At 40.2% G+C, this 14,410-nt stretch overlaps 1 protein-coding gene across 9 annotated transcripts in view; it reads right to left on the bottom strand.

Annotated features, from left to right (window-relative positions):
* KIF23 (kinesin family member 23) overlaps positions 1–14,410 on the bottom strand; it is a 47,643-nt gene that overhangs the window by 9,222 nt on the left and 24,011 nt on the right. For 4 of the 9 annotated variants that reach the window (XM_015096843.3, XM_027971531.2, XM_042252113.1 and 1 more), the window contains exons 5-14: positions 10,561–10,697; positions 10,236–10,345; positions 9,706–9,876; positions 7,954–7,995; positions 7,168–7,280; positions 6,909–7,030; positions 5,229–5,331; positions 627–706; positions 413–532; positions 71–197 (exon numbers count right to left, since the gene is read on the bottom strand). In XM_015096843.3, the coding sequence (XP_014952329.1) occupies positions 71–197; positions 413–532; positions 627–706; positions 5,229–5,331; positions 6,909–7,030; positions 7,168–7,280; positions 7,954–7,995; positions 9,706–9,876; positions 10,236–10,345; positions 10,561–10,697 (1,125 nt within the window). Of the gene's footprint in view, positions 1–70; positions 198–412; positions 533–626; positions 707–5,228; positions 5,332–6,908; positions 7,031–7,167; positions 7,281–7,953; positions 7,996–9,705; positions 9,877–10,235; positions 10,346–10,560; positions 10,698–13,088; positions 13,144–14,410 lie in introns of those variants that run through there. The other 5 variants (XM_015096844.3, XM_027971532.2, XM_060418535.1 and 2 more) reach the window with 3 other exon arrangements.

Genomic DNA, 14,410 nt, shown 5'->3' with positions numbered 1-14,410 from the left:
AGTGAAATAGGTTTTTTAAAAAAGAGAGACAGACTCATCAGCAGGCAGATGACGCCACAGCAGCTCATACCATCTCCAACAGGACCTGCCCGGGCCTGATTTCTGTATCGCCTCCCCGGTGTTAAACCGCATATGGCCTTGTCTGTTGGTCTGGCTACTTCAACCTCCTGGGTCACTTCTGCAAATCTCATTACTTGCTAAGATACAAAATAGGGTTTGATTTTGTTTTTATATATAAGCATTTGCAGTCTTTCTTCAGAAATCAGTAAATGAGACAGTAATAGATTAGACATTAGTTCACTTCTGTAACCAGTGGTTCTATATCAGTTTTTAAAATGTTCAAAATGTTATTCTTCACATGTAAATGGTTTTCTGTACAGAAACTCAGATTCCATAAAGGCATTAAAATTACCAAGCTTTCTTCATAATCTTCGGCCTTTGGATTCACACACACGATCAGGCGTACTTTCCCTTCCCCATCAAAGTAGTTCTTGAACAGATGGGTTAACTTTGAATCTCGATATGGAACCATCTATAAACATATCCAAACCCAAATACATCAGGTAGAAACTGCACACAAACAAAACTATACAAGTATACAAACTTGTATACAAACTGCTGCTCACCTTGTTAGTACCGTAAGTTTGGTTCTCTCTCAGGACCTCCATACATGTTCTCAGTGTCATTAGTGACTGGTTAATGTTACCTGACAGAAAAAAGTACACAGAAGTCATTTGAAGACACCAATGGAGTAGCTAGAGCATGGTCTGTCTGTCTGTGAAATATCTACTTCATAGAACTCTTAGATGGAAATTACAGATGACAGATTTTAGTGGGCTCAGCTTAAAGAACTGTCCATATCTGGCAATGTTGCAGTAGAGTGTGAGTACTGGGATTTTTTTATGTAAAGACTTTCCACTGAATGTAATATTATACTTCATGACCCGTAAGATTTCTTTCAAATCTTAAATACCATGAAAGAGTATATTGAGTACAGACGTTTCAGTTCAGTTCAGCCACTCAGTCGTGTCCGACTCTTTGCCACCCCATGAGCCGCAGCACGCCAGGCCTCCCTGTCCATCACCAACTCCCAGAGTTTACTCAGACTCACGTCCATCGAGTCGGTGATGCCATCCAGCAATCTCATCCTCTGTCACCCTGCTTCTCCTCCTGCCCCCAATCCCTCCCAGCATCAGGGTCTTTTCCAATGAGTCAACTCTTCGCGTGCGGTGGCCAAAGTACTGGAGTTTCTGCTTTAGCATCATTCCTTCCAAAGAAATCCCAGGGCTGATCTCCTTCAGAATGGACTGGTTGGATCTCCTTGCAGTCCAAGGGACTCTCAAGAGTCTTCTCCAACACCACAGTTCAAAAGCATCAATTCTTTGGCACTAATCATGCCCATATTTCAGGCTACAGTTGGCTCCATCCGGACATCAATGTCTCCCTTACACCAGAAGGAGCTCCTGTTTCTACCAGTCAGGTGTCTCAAGAGCCAACTAAATCTGTTCCCTCTATATCTAAAGAAGGTTTCTTAGGCAGCATGCTTGTTAGTCCTGGCCACTCGTTTGAATTTCTGAGTTAGGGCAAGTCTGACAGGTCTATCAAGCCAATGATACAGGAGATGTCACCTGCAGAGACCCCAAAAGTATTACAACACAGAAGAGTTTGTTCATTTTGAAGCCATGCTTTCATTCGTGGCCCCCTTTCAAATACAGAGCTCATCTGTGCCTCCATGGTACTCCATGATTCATGCTTCTCTTCCTTGACCCCCGCTCGCACTGTCCTTCCTCCGTTCCTCCACGTGTTCTTCGAAACCCACATCCTTGCTAACAGACTTGCCATACCCTCAGACCTCTCACAGAATGATCCGTTCCATCTCTCTCTAATGGCCACCTGTGATCTGGATGTTGTCCACGGGTACACTTCAGGGAGTGTGCATACGTGGTTGGGAAGTAAATGCATCTTTTTTCTTACTAGCCTCTGAAATTTAGCTGTTTCTTCAATTATGAATGTAGACCAAACACGTATAATAATGGTAGTAGTAGTATTTGTGGTGTTTAATCAACAGAAGTCACAGATAACTTTTATAACAGTTTATTGCTTATCTCAAGATACTTATATTCATTACTACTTTGAAATTATGTAGTCATAGACATGCTATCAGGTTTAAGGCATTAAGAAAGTACATAAATTACTGTATGACAAAGGTTTTAAGATTACTTTAAAAAACACATTTCAGTCTAATTGCTTTCTTCTGTAATCCTGTATTTTATGCTATACATTCTAAAATACTGTGAATCATATCCACAGGCTTCACCCCACCCATGATGCAAAACCCTACAGCCTTGTTTTTATTTCCTAGAAGAGTGGAGCTTCTCCTGCAGCCTTGTGAAAAAAGCTGCCTGCTTTCTAAAAGCCTGACATACTGAAAGGATGGTGAGCAGCAGGCGGCCAGCCGCATTTTCCTAGTCCCTTGCTGCTGTTCTTCAAAGACACATTCCCCTTACATGCCAGCTCCTGGGTCAACTTCAGCATCTAACAGGAAGGTCACTCTAACATGCCATCAGAGGGCCCAGGCCACAAGTCCAGGAAATCTTTCTCTCTTTAGCATTATAGCCATGCCCTAAACCTTGTCACTCAGAACTCCGAAACCTCTGGAAACCTGAGATTGTCGTGTGCCCCAGCCACAAACCATCCCCAGTCTAGTTTTAACTCCCTAACTGTGTCAGCTCTTCCCCATCATGTCAACACTGATACAGCTTCTGTTCCTGTCCCCAAAGCTAAACCTGCTTTCCCAAGGTCAATCCTTCCTCTTGTGATCTGGATTCTGGATGCTTTGTCTTTTCATATAGACGTATATAATGCGTGTGTGCTGTTAGTCCTGGGCAACGAAGCCTGGAGCTTCCTAAGTGGCTCGGTGGTAAGGAATTTGCCTGCCAATGCAGGAGACACAAGAGATGCAGGTTCAGTCCCTGGGTTGGGAAGATCCCCTGGAGAAGGGAATGGCTACACACTCCATGATTCTTGCCTGGAAAATCCCATGGACAGAGGAGCCTGGTGGGCTACAGTCCGCCAGGTCACAAAGAATCAGACTTGACTGAACACGCACGCAGAACAGCTAAGCCAGCACGCCACAGCTGCTGAGCTGCAACTACTGAAGCCCGTGTGCTCTAGAGCCCCTGCTTCTCAACAACGGAGGCCACCAGTGAGAAGCCTGCATGCTGCAACTGGAGAGTAGACCCCCTCACTGCAACCAGAGAAACCATGGCAGCAACAAAGGCTCAGCACAGCAAAAAACAAAAAAAAGTGTGTGTTCAGTCCTTCTGTAACTCCAAGTCACCTGGCTATTACCCCCTACTCTCCTTCCCAGACTCAAGGATCTGTTGTCCTCGAGGCCCTGCCCTCAGTGTTCCTCTTTGTACTCCATGAATAATCTTTTCTTCCCCATTGCTTCAATCATGTCTTCACTAGCAAAACCTAAACCTATAAACCTCAAGTCAAATCTCTCTCCTTCCATATCTATCTACTTCTGTATCCAATTGCTAGACACCTACACTTGAATAAATTGAATATGTTCAACATACAACTCTTAGCTGCCCACACCTGCACCTCAGACTACTCCTTAATTAAGGTTTTCTTTGATTTATCCTCCTCTCTTCCTTCCACTTTTCACTTTCATGCACTGGAGAAGGAAATGGCAACCCACTCCAGTGTTCTTGCCTGGAGAATCCCAGGGACAGGGGAGCCTGGTGGGCTGCCGTCTGTGGTGTCACACAGAGTCAGACACAACTGAAGCGACTTAGCAGCAGCATCTTCCTTCCTCTCCACATCCAGGTGGGTCTGCTTCCAAACTACCTCTTAGTTTTGGCTGACCTTTGCCTCCAGGTGACAGGACTGCTCATCTGAATTACTGCAAAAGGTTCCCAACTGGTTTTCATCTCTCTAGACTTGCCTCTGATAAATTAATTTACAACAGTGGGAAAATCTCTTTAAAACTAATCCTTCACTGGCTGTGTAATAGCAGAAAGATACAAGTTTTGGAAGTTCAACTAACCTGGGTTCGAACCAGGCTCTAACCTTGAGAAAATTAGTTAACCTCTTCCAGTCTGACAAAATGGGTATGATCCAACCCTGTAAAGTCAGAATCAAGAACTCAAGCCCACATATAGTAGATTCTATGATAAATACTCAGCCCTTAATAATCGGTAGTCACCATTATGCTTTCAACAAGAAATTCACACTGATGTGATAGTCAGAGGTCTTCATGAACTTGCCTTGCCCTCCTGCCTCTGGGGCCATGCTTCACCAACGCACGCCCCCCACTTCAGCCGCCCTGACCGTGCCATGTTCTCCCAGGGAGGACGGCTTTAATCCCATCGCTCTTCTAAGAGCTCATGCCTCAGCTCCACGCATTCCTCCCCAAAACCCCATCTCACATACAGCCCCAGAATGGATGGAACGCCTGGCTCTGTATTCCCACAGCACCTGCTGCTCACCTCCCTCACGCTCTACTAGCTGTTTGCCTCTTTTGTACTAGGTATGTCTTCAATTCCTGTAACACAGTAGGTACTCTATGAATGTTATTAGCATAAATCATATCATAAATGGCTGTACTAAATGAAAAAAAAACAACATTTCAAATGGCTTTTGTGTTCAAAGATTTTCCTATCTTCAGAAGCCGATTTTTTACCACTGTTAATGTTGGAGGAACTATTAAATCACTTAATTTTATGGACCCAGTACTGGCACTCTAGCCATAGATATAACACCTTCAACAGGAATATAACTTACTGTATATTTAGTCACTTTTCCTCATTCTTAGGCTTCCCTGGTGGCTTAGTAAAGAATCTGCCTGCAATGTAGAAGACCACCTGCAGCAGGTTCAGTCCCTGAGTTGGAAAGATCCCCTAGAGAAGGAATTGGCAACCCACTCCAGTATTCTTGCCTGGAAAATCTCACGGACAGAGGAGCCTGGAGGGCTACAGTCCATGGGGTCACAAGAGTCAGACATGACTTAGCGACTAAACCACCACCTCATTCTTAGAGAAACTGGTGTAATAGATCAACATGAAACCAGCATAACTAAAGAAAAAGCACTAGTCACTTAACTTAGCCTCTAAAGTTTTAGTCAGATTGAGGACAGTTAGGCTTAAACCATCAATAAGTAGGCAATAAACTGGCACTGCAAGTTTTTGAAAGTTGTAGCAATAAGTAAATACTATGCTCACCAGCTTCACGTAATCTGTTCCCTTCTGCTTTTGTCCGGTTAGTTCTTTCACTTCCAGCAAGATCTACCAAGGACAACTGACTAATAGTGATTTGTTCTTTTTCCTGAAGGGAAGATAATGCCAATCACATGAGTTATGACTGGTTTACAGTGTTCTTTATATTCAAGTGAAATTAAGTCTTAGGTTTACATAATACAAAGTGCACAATAAGGGGGAAGGATACATGTCTGGGGGGAACAGTTTACTAAAAGCATATGATAAATATCCTCATGGCATTACTTGCAGACTATGTTATACTGTAAGCTCCACAAGAACAGGAAGGAACTCTGTCTTTTAACCACTTCATCTCCAGCACCTTGCACAGTTTCAGGTACTCAGAAGGAGCTCAATAAATGTCTGCTAAATAGTTTAGAGCAAGACTAAATATTTGTATAATGAGAGATTTAATAATCTTACAGCCTAATAATTTCATAATACTCTAATAACTTTTATAAGAAAGTCAAGAGACACATAACTGATATTACTAATACATTAGATGTGATTCAGAGGAAAGCAAGTGGATAGAAACTTAGAAGCATTTTCTAGCTAACATTTGTCAAGTGCTGACTGTAAGCCAAGCAATGGACTAAGAACTTTACATGCATCACCTCCTTTAATCCTCACAGCATTACAACTGGAATTTTGTTGTGAAAAAGGTTTATAAATCTTTATAAATATCTAATAGAGGAGATAAAATATGTTATGATTCATTGTTTTTCTCTGAAGACTCATTTTGTGTGTAGAAATTATTACATAGAAGTTATTTATTACGTAGAGGAGTTTATTACAACTAGGTAAGACAGCTAGTAAAGGTATACAAACCAGAATTCAAATCCTGGTGGTCTTTAGTACCATGCCGTACCATCTACTGCCATCTGAAAACCTTTGTGATATACCACAGTTTCACGGTATGTTTTGAATGGGATTACATTTTAATACCTTAAACTCATTAAATGATTTTTACATTCAGCGTCAGATGCTGTTACTAATTAAGCCTTGCAGCATGACAGGCCCAGCGTTAAACAGTGACCAGCAGCTGCGGGCTCCACTGGCCTGTCACCAAGAGAGAACAGTCTAGAACTGACCACTCCTGAAAAGTTTGTTGGTAACATTTTAAAAACAGGAACAATTTCTACATACAAAATGAGTCTTCAGAGAAAAACAATGACTCATAACATATGTCTCCTCTATTAGATATTTATAAAGATTTATAAACCTTTTTCACAACAAAATTCCAGGTTCTAAGATTTAACAGCCGATTTCTTAGAACAAGAGTCTCCCTGGTAGCTCAGACGGTAAAGAATCTGCCTACAACGCGGGAGACCCAGGTTCTGTTCCTGGGTCAGGAAGATCCCCTGGAGAAGGGAATGGCAACCCACTCCAGTATTCTTGCCTGGAGAATTCCCTGGACAGAGGAGCATGGAGGGCTACAGTCCGTGGGGTGTCAAACAGACGACTGAGTCATGAGCAACTGACACTTCTAGAACTATCTACCTAATTAATGGAACATTTTTAAAATGTCATCACCTATACATAAGGTAACTCTAGCACAGTATTCAGTGTAATGAAACCTTCATGATTTAATTCTAATTCCTACATTAAGGATTCAGAACAGGAAAACTCCACACATTAAACCTTTACCTGTAAGACGTTGTCTCCATCTGCATCCAAGGGAGCCTGAACTAATTTAATGTTGAACACACTATGGGAACGGCTGGACTCATGATTCAAATGTGTGTTAGCAATTCGTCGCTTTTTCTGGCCTACAGTGAGAGAGAAATCATTGCTCATTTCAGTGTATATACTTTCTACCAAACTAAAAAGTGCTGTCAGTAGAGTAGCAACATTCAGGATTATATTTATCACTTTATATATTGGTACTTCTAACCCTGCTTCTAACCTCTCCAGAAAACTTCAAAAGCCTCCTCAGTAGATTTCACTTCTACTTCTGTACATCCTGCAACGTACATGTTATGGTTCTTGTCTTCACGAAGCAGTTTAGATTGTGGAGGTCTAGGGGAAAGAAAAAAACATTAGTTTCCTAAACTATCTCAGGACTTAAGGACTAAAATGTCAGGTAACATGATATCCATTCTTACAACGGGAATAAGCCTAAGCAAGACTCCAGAAGAATATTACACTTGGATAAGACTAAGGATATACAGTTAAGATTAGTTACATAACAGAAATCTATTTTGTTATAAAAGCTTTGCTCTAATTCATTCCTACAAAGCACATGAAACAACACTTACTAAACAGAGATCAAAGTAGTGGTAAGCACCATCACATGCAAAGGTTAAGCATTAAAATCTAGCATTTTCTTAATTTTAAAAGATCAACAGATCGAGCTGGTTCTGTCACCAAAAAACCAAATTCAGAAGGAGTTTGGTATATACCAGGAGTGGCAATCCTTTCAAAGTGGCTGGTCAAGTTTTACTCTTAAGGTAGGATGGAGATGGGAAAGATGCTGCCTGTTTGGCCTCAGTAGTGTGAATAGTAGGGGCAGAAACAGTTACCAGCCACCATTATTCAGCCAATGGCAGATTTCTCAGGAAGGAGGGGCTTATATAAGGTAGCAGCCGGCCCAGGACCAGTGGGAAATCACCTGCATGCGAACATGCCACAGTGCCAACCACTAGTATAACTGCACCCTTCTCCTTAAGAAAAGAGTCAACACATCACATACACAAAATCTGTGTTCCTCATGGGTGTGCTGCAACTGTTCCACCTACCAAAGGAATAAGGCAGAAGTTACTGTTTCTACAGCAGCCATCTCATAACAACACATTCAGCCTAGAGTATGCGACAGTTACAGTGAGTCATATCTTAAAAATTCTCCTTCATTGTATTAAAAACTAAACCTTAAATCAGCTCCCCAAAAAAACCCAAAACAGGTTAAACACCACCCTAACAAAATGAATTCACTGCCAGATAAGCACCCTGTGAGTTCATTCACGGTGTTACCAGGAAGGTTACAAGGCACACAGTGACATCTGTCAGTCTCCATTCACATAATATACACAAGATAGGCTTCTTAGAAAGCAATCCCATCTGGAACAGATCGAACAGAAACCTGGTGCATGTGCAGAGTGCAAGTGATTGGTAGCAACAAATGACAGCAAAAAAGTTTGGGAAAACGGGTACATACAGCTGACACTTTGAAACAAGTAAATAAGTAGTCTGTGGTGGTTTAGTTGACAAATCATGTCCGACTCTTAGGACCCCATGGACTGTAGCCTGCCAGGCTCCTCTGTCCATAGGATTCGCCAGGCAAGAATACTGGAGTGGGTTGCTATTTCCTTCTCCCTGGATCTTTCCAACCCAGGGATTGATCCCAGGTCTCCTGCATTGCAAGTGGATTCTTCACCAACTGAGCCACCATGGAAGCCTGATGATTTAGTCTATAAAGTCTCTAATATAAATACTAAGTTAAAAAGTAATTTGTCTTTGAATTAGTCTATAAACTCTGTAATATCAGTACTATATTTATAATATAAAGTAGATATACTGACACCTCAGTGTAACGGTTTTCCAAATGTAGCTGTTCCTTAAATAATATCTGATTGAGTCATATACATGAAAGTTAAATATATAATACAGGTCTTCACATTATTCACGGCTTAAGAGGCCCTAACAGAGACAGCAGTGAAGACAAGCATCAGCTTAAGACTATGAACAAGGTACTGTTGGACATGAGACTCCTGAGTCCACTCTGGCACAAAGGTAATCTGTAATGCCAGACTGTAGTTAGCCTTCAATCTCAGCAGGGCAAGACCCAAGGAAATCTAAGGCATAGTCTTTTAACTCTGGTACAATGACAATACAGATGTCACTTCTTATTAATCAGTGATGGAAGGTCTGTGACTATTAGTTGTGCAGACAGCAGCTTTAGGCTCCATTCTGTGGAGACCACCAGGACACAGATTAGAAGCTGCAAATTCCCAACATTAAGTGTTAGGTTATTGAAAGGTAGCCCCAAGGCACATCTATAGGGACACTTCTTTATACAATTAAGATCCTTCTCAAAATACAGCCTAGGGCCAAGAGTTTTCAAAAGTAAAGTGAAAGTGAAGTCGCTTAGTCGTGTCCAACTCTTTGCGATCCAGTGGACTGTAGCCCACCAGGCTCCTCCGTCCACGGGATTCTCCAGGTAAGAATACTGGAATGGGTTGCCATTTCCTTCTCCAAAAGTAAAGTCTAAGGCAAATATTCTCCTTAGATGCTTTAACCCACTGGTTTTCCTAATACAACTAACTACATATCAAGTAAATAACAGAACTATTCACCACACACCAACTGCATGATATATGAGTTATATTTCATTTTGAAAACAGAAGTAAGCTTTATCCCCATTTATAGCTGAGGAAACTAAGATCAATGATGTGAAGTGACTTCATCAAGGTTAGTCAGCTAAGAAGGAACTCTCTCCACTACTTACTTAGGCTTTATGGGATCAAACGGCACCTCTTCCAATAGATCATATATGTAATTATTATATATTTCAATATAAGAGACAAATACACCATAGACACTATCTTCATCAACCTCTTCTGCTTTGCAAAATTCTTGCACATTTATCATATCTGCAAACTCTGGATCTACTTGTCGTCTGAAAAAAGAAAAAAAAAAGTCTCAATCTCATCTTACACATTATGAGAAATAACCTTTATTAGAAGCAAGAATGCACAGAGCAACTTTAGTCATACTCATGGCTGGGCCAACGTTCTCCCATGTTTTCCCAGATACACAGCACAGACTTTGACACCTTCTTTCACCCAGAGTGGCACCTTTTCCCTACACAGTGATTCAAGGGCAGTGCATTCAAAACCAAATAGAACATCTGAGCAAACATAATTAAGGGCATCCCTCAACTTGCATCTCACCAGAGTCAGCTGTCACACCAGCTTCTCCACTTCTGGCCACCAGACAGGGCTCCCGTGAGGCCACGTTACAGCTATGATTACTCACTTGCTAGAGGGAGTCTTTGGGTTGGGTGTGGCTTCTCTCTTCTGCCGTTCTAATAAAGCATCAACTTCACATTGTATATCCATACTATTCCTATCATTAGATTTAAAAACCTGAAGTGAGGGTAAAAATCAGACCATAATTTTTAGACTTTGTCATAAATAGTAAGAAATATATTTAAGAAACAAGACAGTTAACATTTAAACATATTTAAGGTTTTGAAAGGTTTTCAGTGCCTTAGTTCTCCCTTAATAATTATAGTCACAGGTATTTTGGCACCTGTGTCTTTTAGTGAGAGTCACAATTTAAAAAACACACACACACTTACGTATCGCTTAGCTTGAAATGACCCTATACTGTTAAAGAGCATGTGCAAACAGCGAGGAAGCAGCCCTCCTTCCCCTGGAGAACCAGTCATAGTGTGAGTTTTTCCACTTCCCGTCACACCATATGTAAAAAGGAGACCTACAACAAAAGAAGCCACAATTACATAGTGAAAGTCACAACGGAGTCTATCTTAAAAGTTCTTCTCTTATAATATTTCTAATACTGTATTAGATAACACTTAATATTAACTACTCGATAGCTCAACAAATAAGGTAAATGCTGACAACCATAAACGGAGAAATCACAGTAAAACAGTAATAGGGAGCCTTTGACAGCCCACTTACATCAATGGACAGACCATCCACACAGAAAATCAATAAGGAAAGACAGGCCTTATATGATACTTTTCACCAAAGAGACTTAACTGATGTTTATAGAACATCCTGTCCAAAAGCAACAGAATACACATTCTTTGCAGGTGCGCATGAAACATTTTCCAGGATAGATCATATGCTGGATAACAAGTCTCAGTAAATTTAAGAAAATTGAAATCATATCAGACATCTTTTCTGACCAGAACACTAGAAGATTAGAAATGGATCACAAGAAAAAAAACTGTCAAAAAAACCCAAACAAGTGGAGGCTAAACAATGCTACTAAATAACTGATAGATCACTGAAGAAATCAAAGAGAAAATCAAAGAATACCTAAAGGTAAATGACAACAAAAACATAATAATTAAAAACCTATGTGATGCAGGAAAAGCAGTTCTAACAGGGAAGATTATAGCAATACAGTCTTACCTCAGAAAACAAGAAAAATCTCAAAAAACTTAACCTTACACCTAAAGCAACTTCGTTGCTCAGTCGGTAAAGAATCTGCCTGCAATGCAGGAGACCCAAGTTCAATTCCTGGGTCGGGAAGATCCCCTGGAGAAGGAAATGGCAACCCACTCCGGTATTCTTGCCAGGAGAATCCCATGGACAGAGGAGCTTACAGTCCATGGGGTCACAAGAGTCGGACACGACTTAGCAACTAAACCACCACCATCACCACCAAAACAACTAGATAAAGAACCAAAACCCAAAGCAAGTAGAAGGAAAGAATTTATAAAGATTAGAGCAGAATTAAACAGATGAAGAAAACAACAGAAAGGAGCAATAAAACTGAAATCTGGTTTGCTGGCCAATCACAAGTACTAAAATTGAAACTGACTGAAAAAATCCCAACAAAAAAGTCTAGAAACAGATGGCTTCACAGGCAAATATCAAATATTTAAAGAAGAGTTAATATCTATCCCTCTGAAACTATCCCCAAAAAATTGCAGAGGAAGAAATAATCCCATTCTATGAGGCCATTATAATCCTGATTTAAAAAGTCAAGAATACCTCAAAAAAAATTACACAAATGAATATGCTGCTCATCTTTTGATAAACAAAGACACAAAAATCCTCAGCAAAGTACTAGCAAAGCAAACCTAATAATACATTAAAAGCATCACACACCATGATCAAGAGGGATTTATCCCAGGTATGCAATGATTTTTCAATATCCACAGACCACTCAGTGTGATAAACTGTCCAGAAAGTGGGTACTAACGGCACACAATAAAGGCCATATGTGAAAAACCTACAGCTAACGTCACTTAATGGTGGAAAGTGGAATGAATTCCCATTAAGCTCAGGAACAAGAAAAGTATGTCCACTATCGCCAGTTTTATTCAACATAGTTTTGGAAGTCCTAGCCACAGAAAACAGGGAAGAAAGGAATCCAAACTGGAAAAGAAGATCCAGCAATCTCACTACTGGGAATATACCTGGAGAAAACTATAATTCAAAAAGATACATGCCCCTCAGTGTTTACTGCAAGACTACAATAGCCAGGACATGGAAGCAACCTAAACGTCCATCAACAGAGGAAGAGATAAAGAAATTGTGGTATACATACACATGGAATATTACTCAGCCATTAAAATTCATGAAATAATGCCATTTGCATAATACTGATTGACCTGTAGATTATCAGACTAAGTGAAGTTAAGTCAAATATCACATGATATTGCTTATATGAAGAATCTAAAAAAAAAAAAAAAAAGATAAATGTACCTACTTACAAAACAAACGAACTCACAGGCTTAGAAAACAAACTTAACAAGGTTGCCAAAGGGAAGGTGTAAATTGGTAGTTTGGGGTTGACATATAGACACTACTTATTTAAATCAGGTAACCAACAAGGACCTACTATATGGCACAGGAACTCTAGTCAGTATTGTGTAATAACCTAAACTGGGAAAGAACCTGAAAAAGAACAGATACAAGTATACGCAGAAGTGAACCACTTTGCTGTACTCTAACATGACACTATTAATCAACTACACTCCAATATAAAATATAAACTTTAAAAAGAGAACTGAATCAGGAAGAAATAGAAAATATGAACAGACCAATAATAACCAAATAGATTAAATCAGTAATCATAAACCTCCCAACAGAGAAAACCCCAGGACCAGATGGTTACACTGAACTCTACCAAACACTCCAAGAGTCACCAGCATCAGTCCTTCTCGAGCTCTTCACAGACATTTGAGAAGGGAACTTTCAAACTCATTCTATGAGGCCAGCATCAACCTGAAACCAAAGCCAGGCTATGACACCACAGGAAAGGAGAACTACAGACCGACATCCCTGATGAACACAGGAACAGGAAGTCTCAACAAAGTATCAGCAAACTGAATTCAACAACAGTTAAAAAGAATTATACATAACAACCAAGTGGGATTTATGCCTTGAATGTAAGGATGGTTCAACGTAAGGAAATCAATAAACATATTAATAAAATGAAAGATAAAATCACATGATCATCTCAATAGATGCAGAAAAACAATTTGACAAAATACAACATTCTTTCATGATAAAAACCCTAAGCAGATTGGGTACAGAAGAAACATACCTAAACATAATAAAGTTTCTGAGGAAAATTTAAAAACTACCCTGAAAAGATATTTTCACCACCACCCCCATTCATTTCAGAATTATTTACAATAGCTAAGACATGGAAACAACCTAAGAGTCCACAAACCAATGGACAAAGAAAACATGTTATATAAACACAATGGAATATTATTCAGCCATAATAAGGAAAGGGCTTCCCTGGTGGCTCAGCTAGAAAGAATCTGCCTGCAATGTGGGAGACCTGGGTTCGATCCCTGGGTTGGGAAGATACCCTGGAGAAGGGAACAGCTACCACTCCAGTATTTTGGCCTGGAGAATTCCATGGACTGTATAGTCCATGGGGGTCACAAAGAGTAGGACACAACTGAGCGACTTTCACTTTGATAATAAGGAATAAAATCTTGCCATTTGAGACAACCTGGATAAATCTTGAGAGTAGGACATAACTGAGCAACTTTCACTTTCAGAATAAGGAATAAAATCTTGCCATTTGAGACAACCTGGATAAACCTTGAGCACATTATGCTAAGTGAGCTAAGTCAGACAAGTACTCTGATGTCACTTATTTGTGGAATTTTATAAAGCCAAACTTGTAAAAATCAAGTAAAACAGTGGTTACTTGGAAACAGTATGTGGGAGGAGAGAAGAGATGTTAAGTTTACTACTTACAACAAGGGTAAATAAGACCTAGAGATATAATGCACAGTACAGTGACTATAGACAACAGTACTATATTATAATGGAGATAGAAATGGCAACCCACTCCAGTATTCTTGCCTGAGAAATCCTGGCAAGAGGAGCCTGGCAGGCTATAGCCCATGGGTTGCAAAGAGCTGGACACGACTTAGTGACTAAATAACAACTGTATTACAAATATCCAACTAGCTAAGAGACTAGAAC

Source organism: Ovis aries, chromosome 7, assembly GCF_016772045.2.
Source record: "Ovis aries strain OAR_USU_Benz2616 breed Rambouillet chromosome 7, ARS-UI_Ramb_v3.0, whole genome shotgun sequence".
In the NCBI taxonomy this organism is placed as follows: domain Eukaryota; kingdom Metazoa; phylum Chordata; class Mammalia; order Artiodactyla; family Bovidae; genus Ovis; species Ovis aries.
This window is presented reverse-complemented; position numbering and strand designations above follow the sequence as displayed.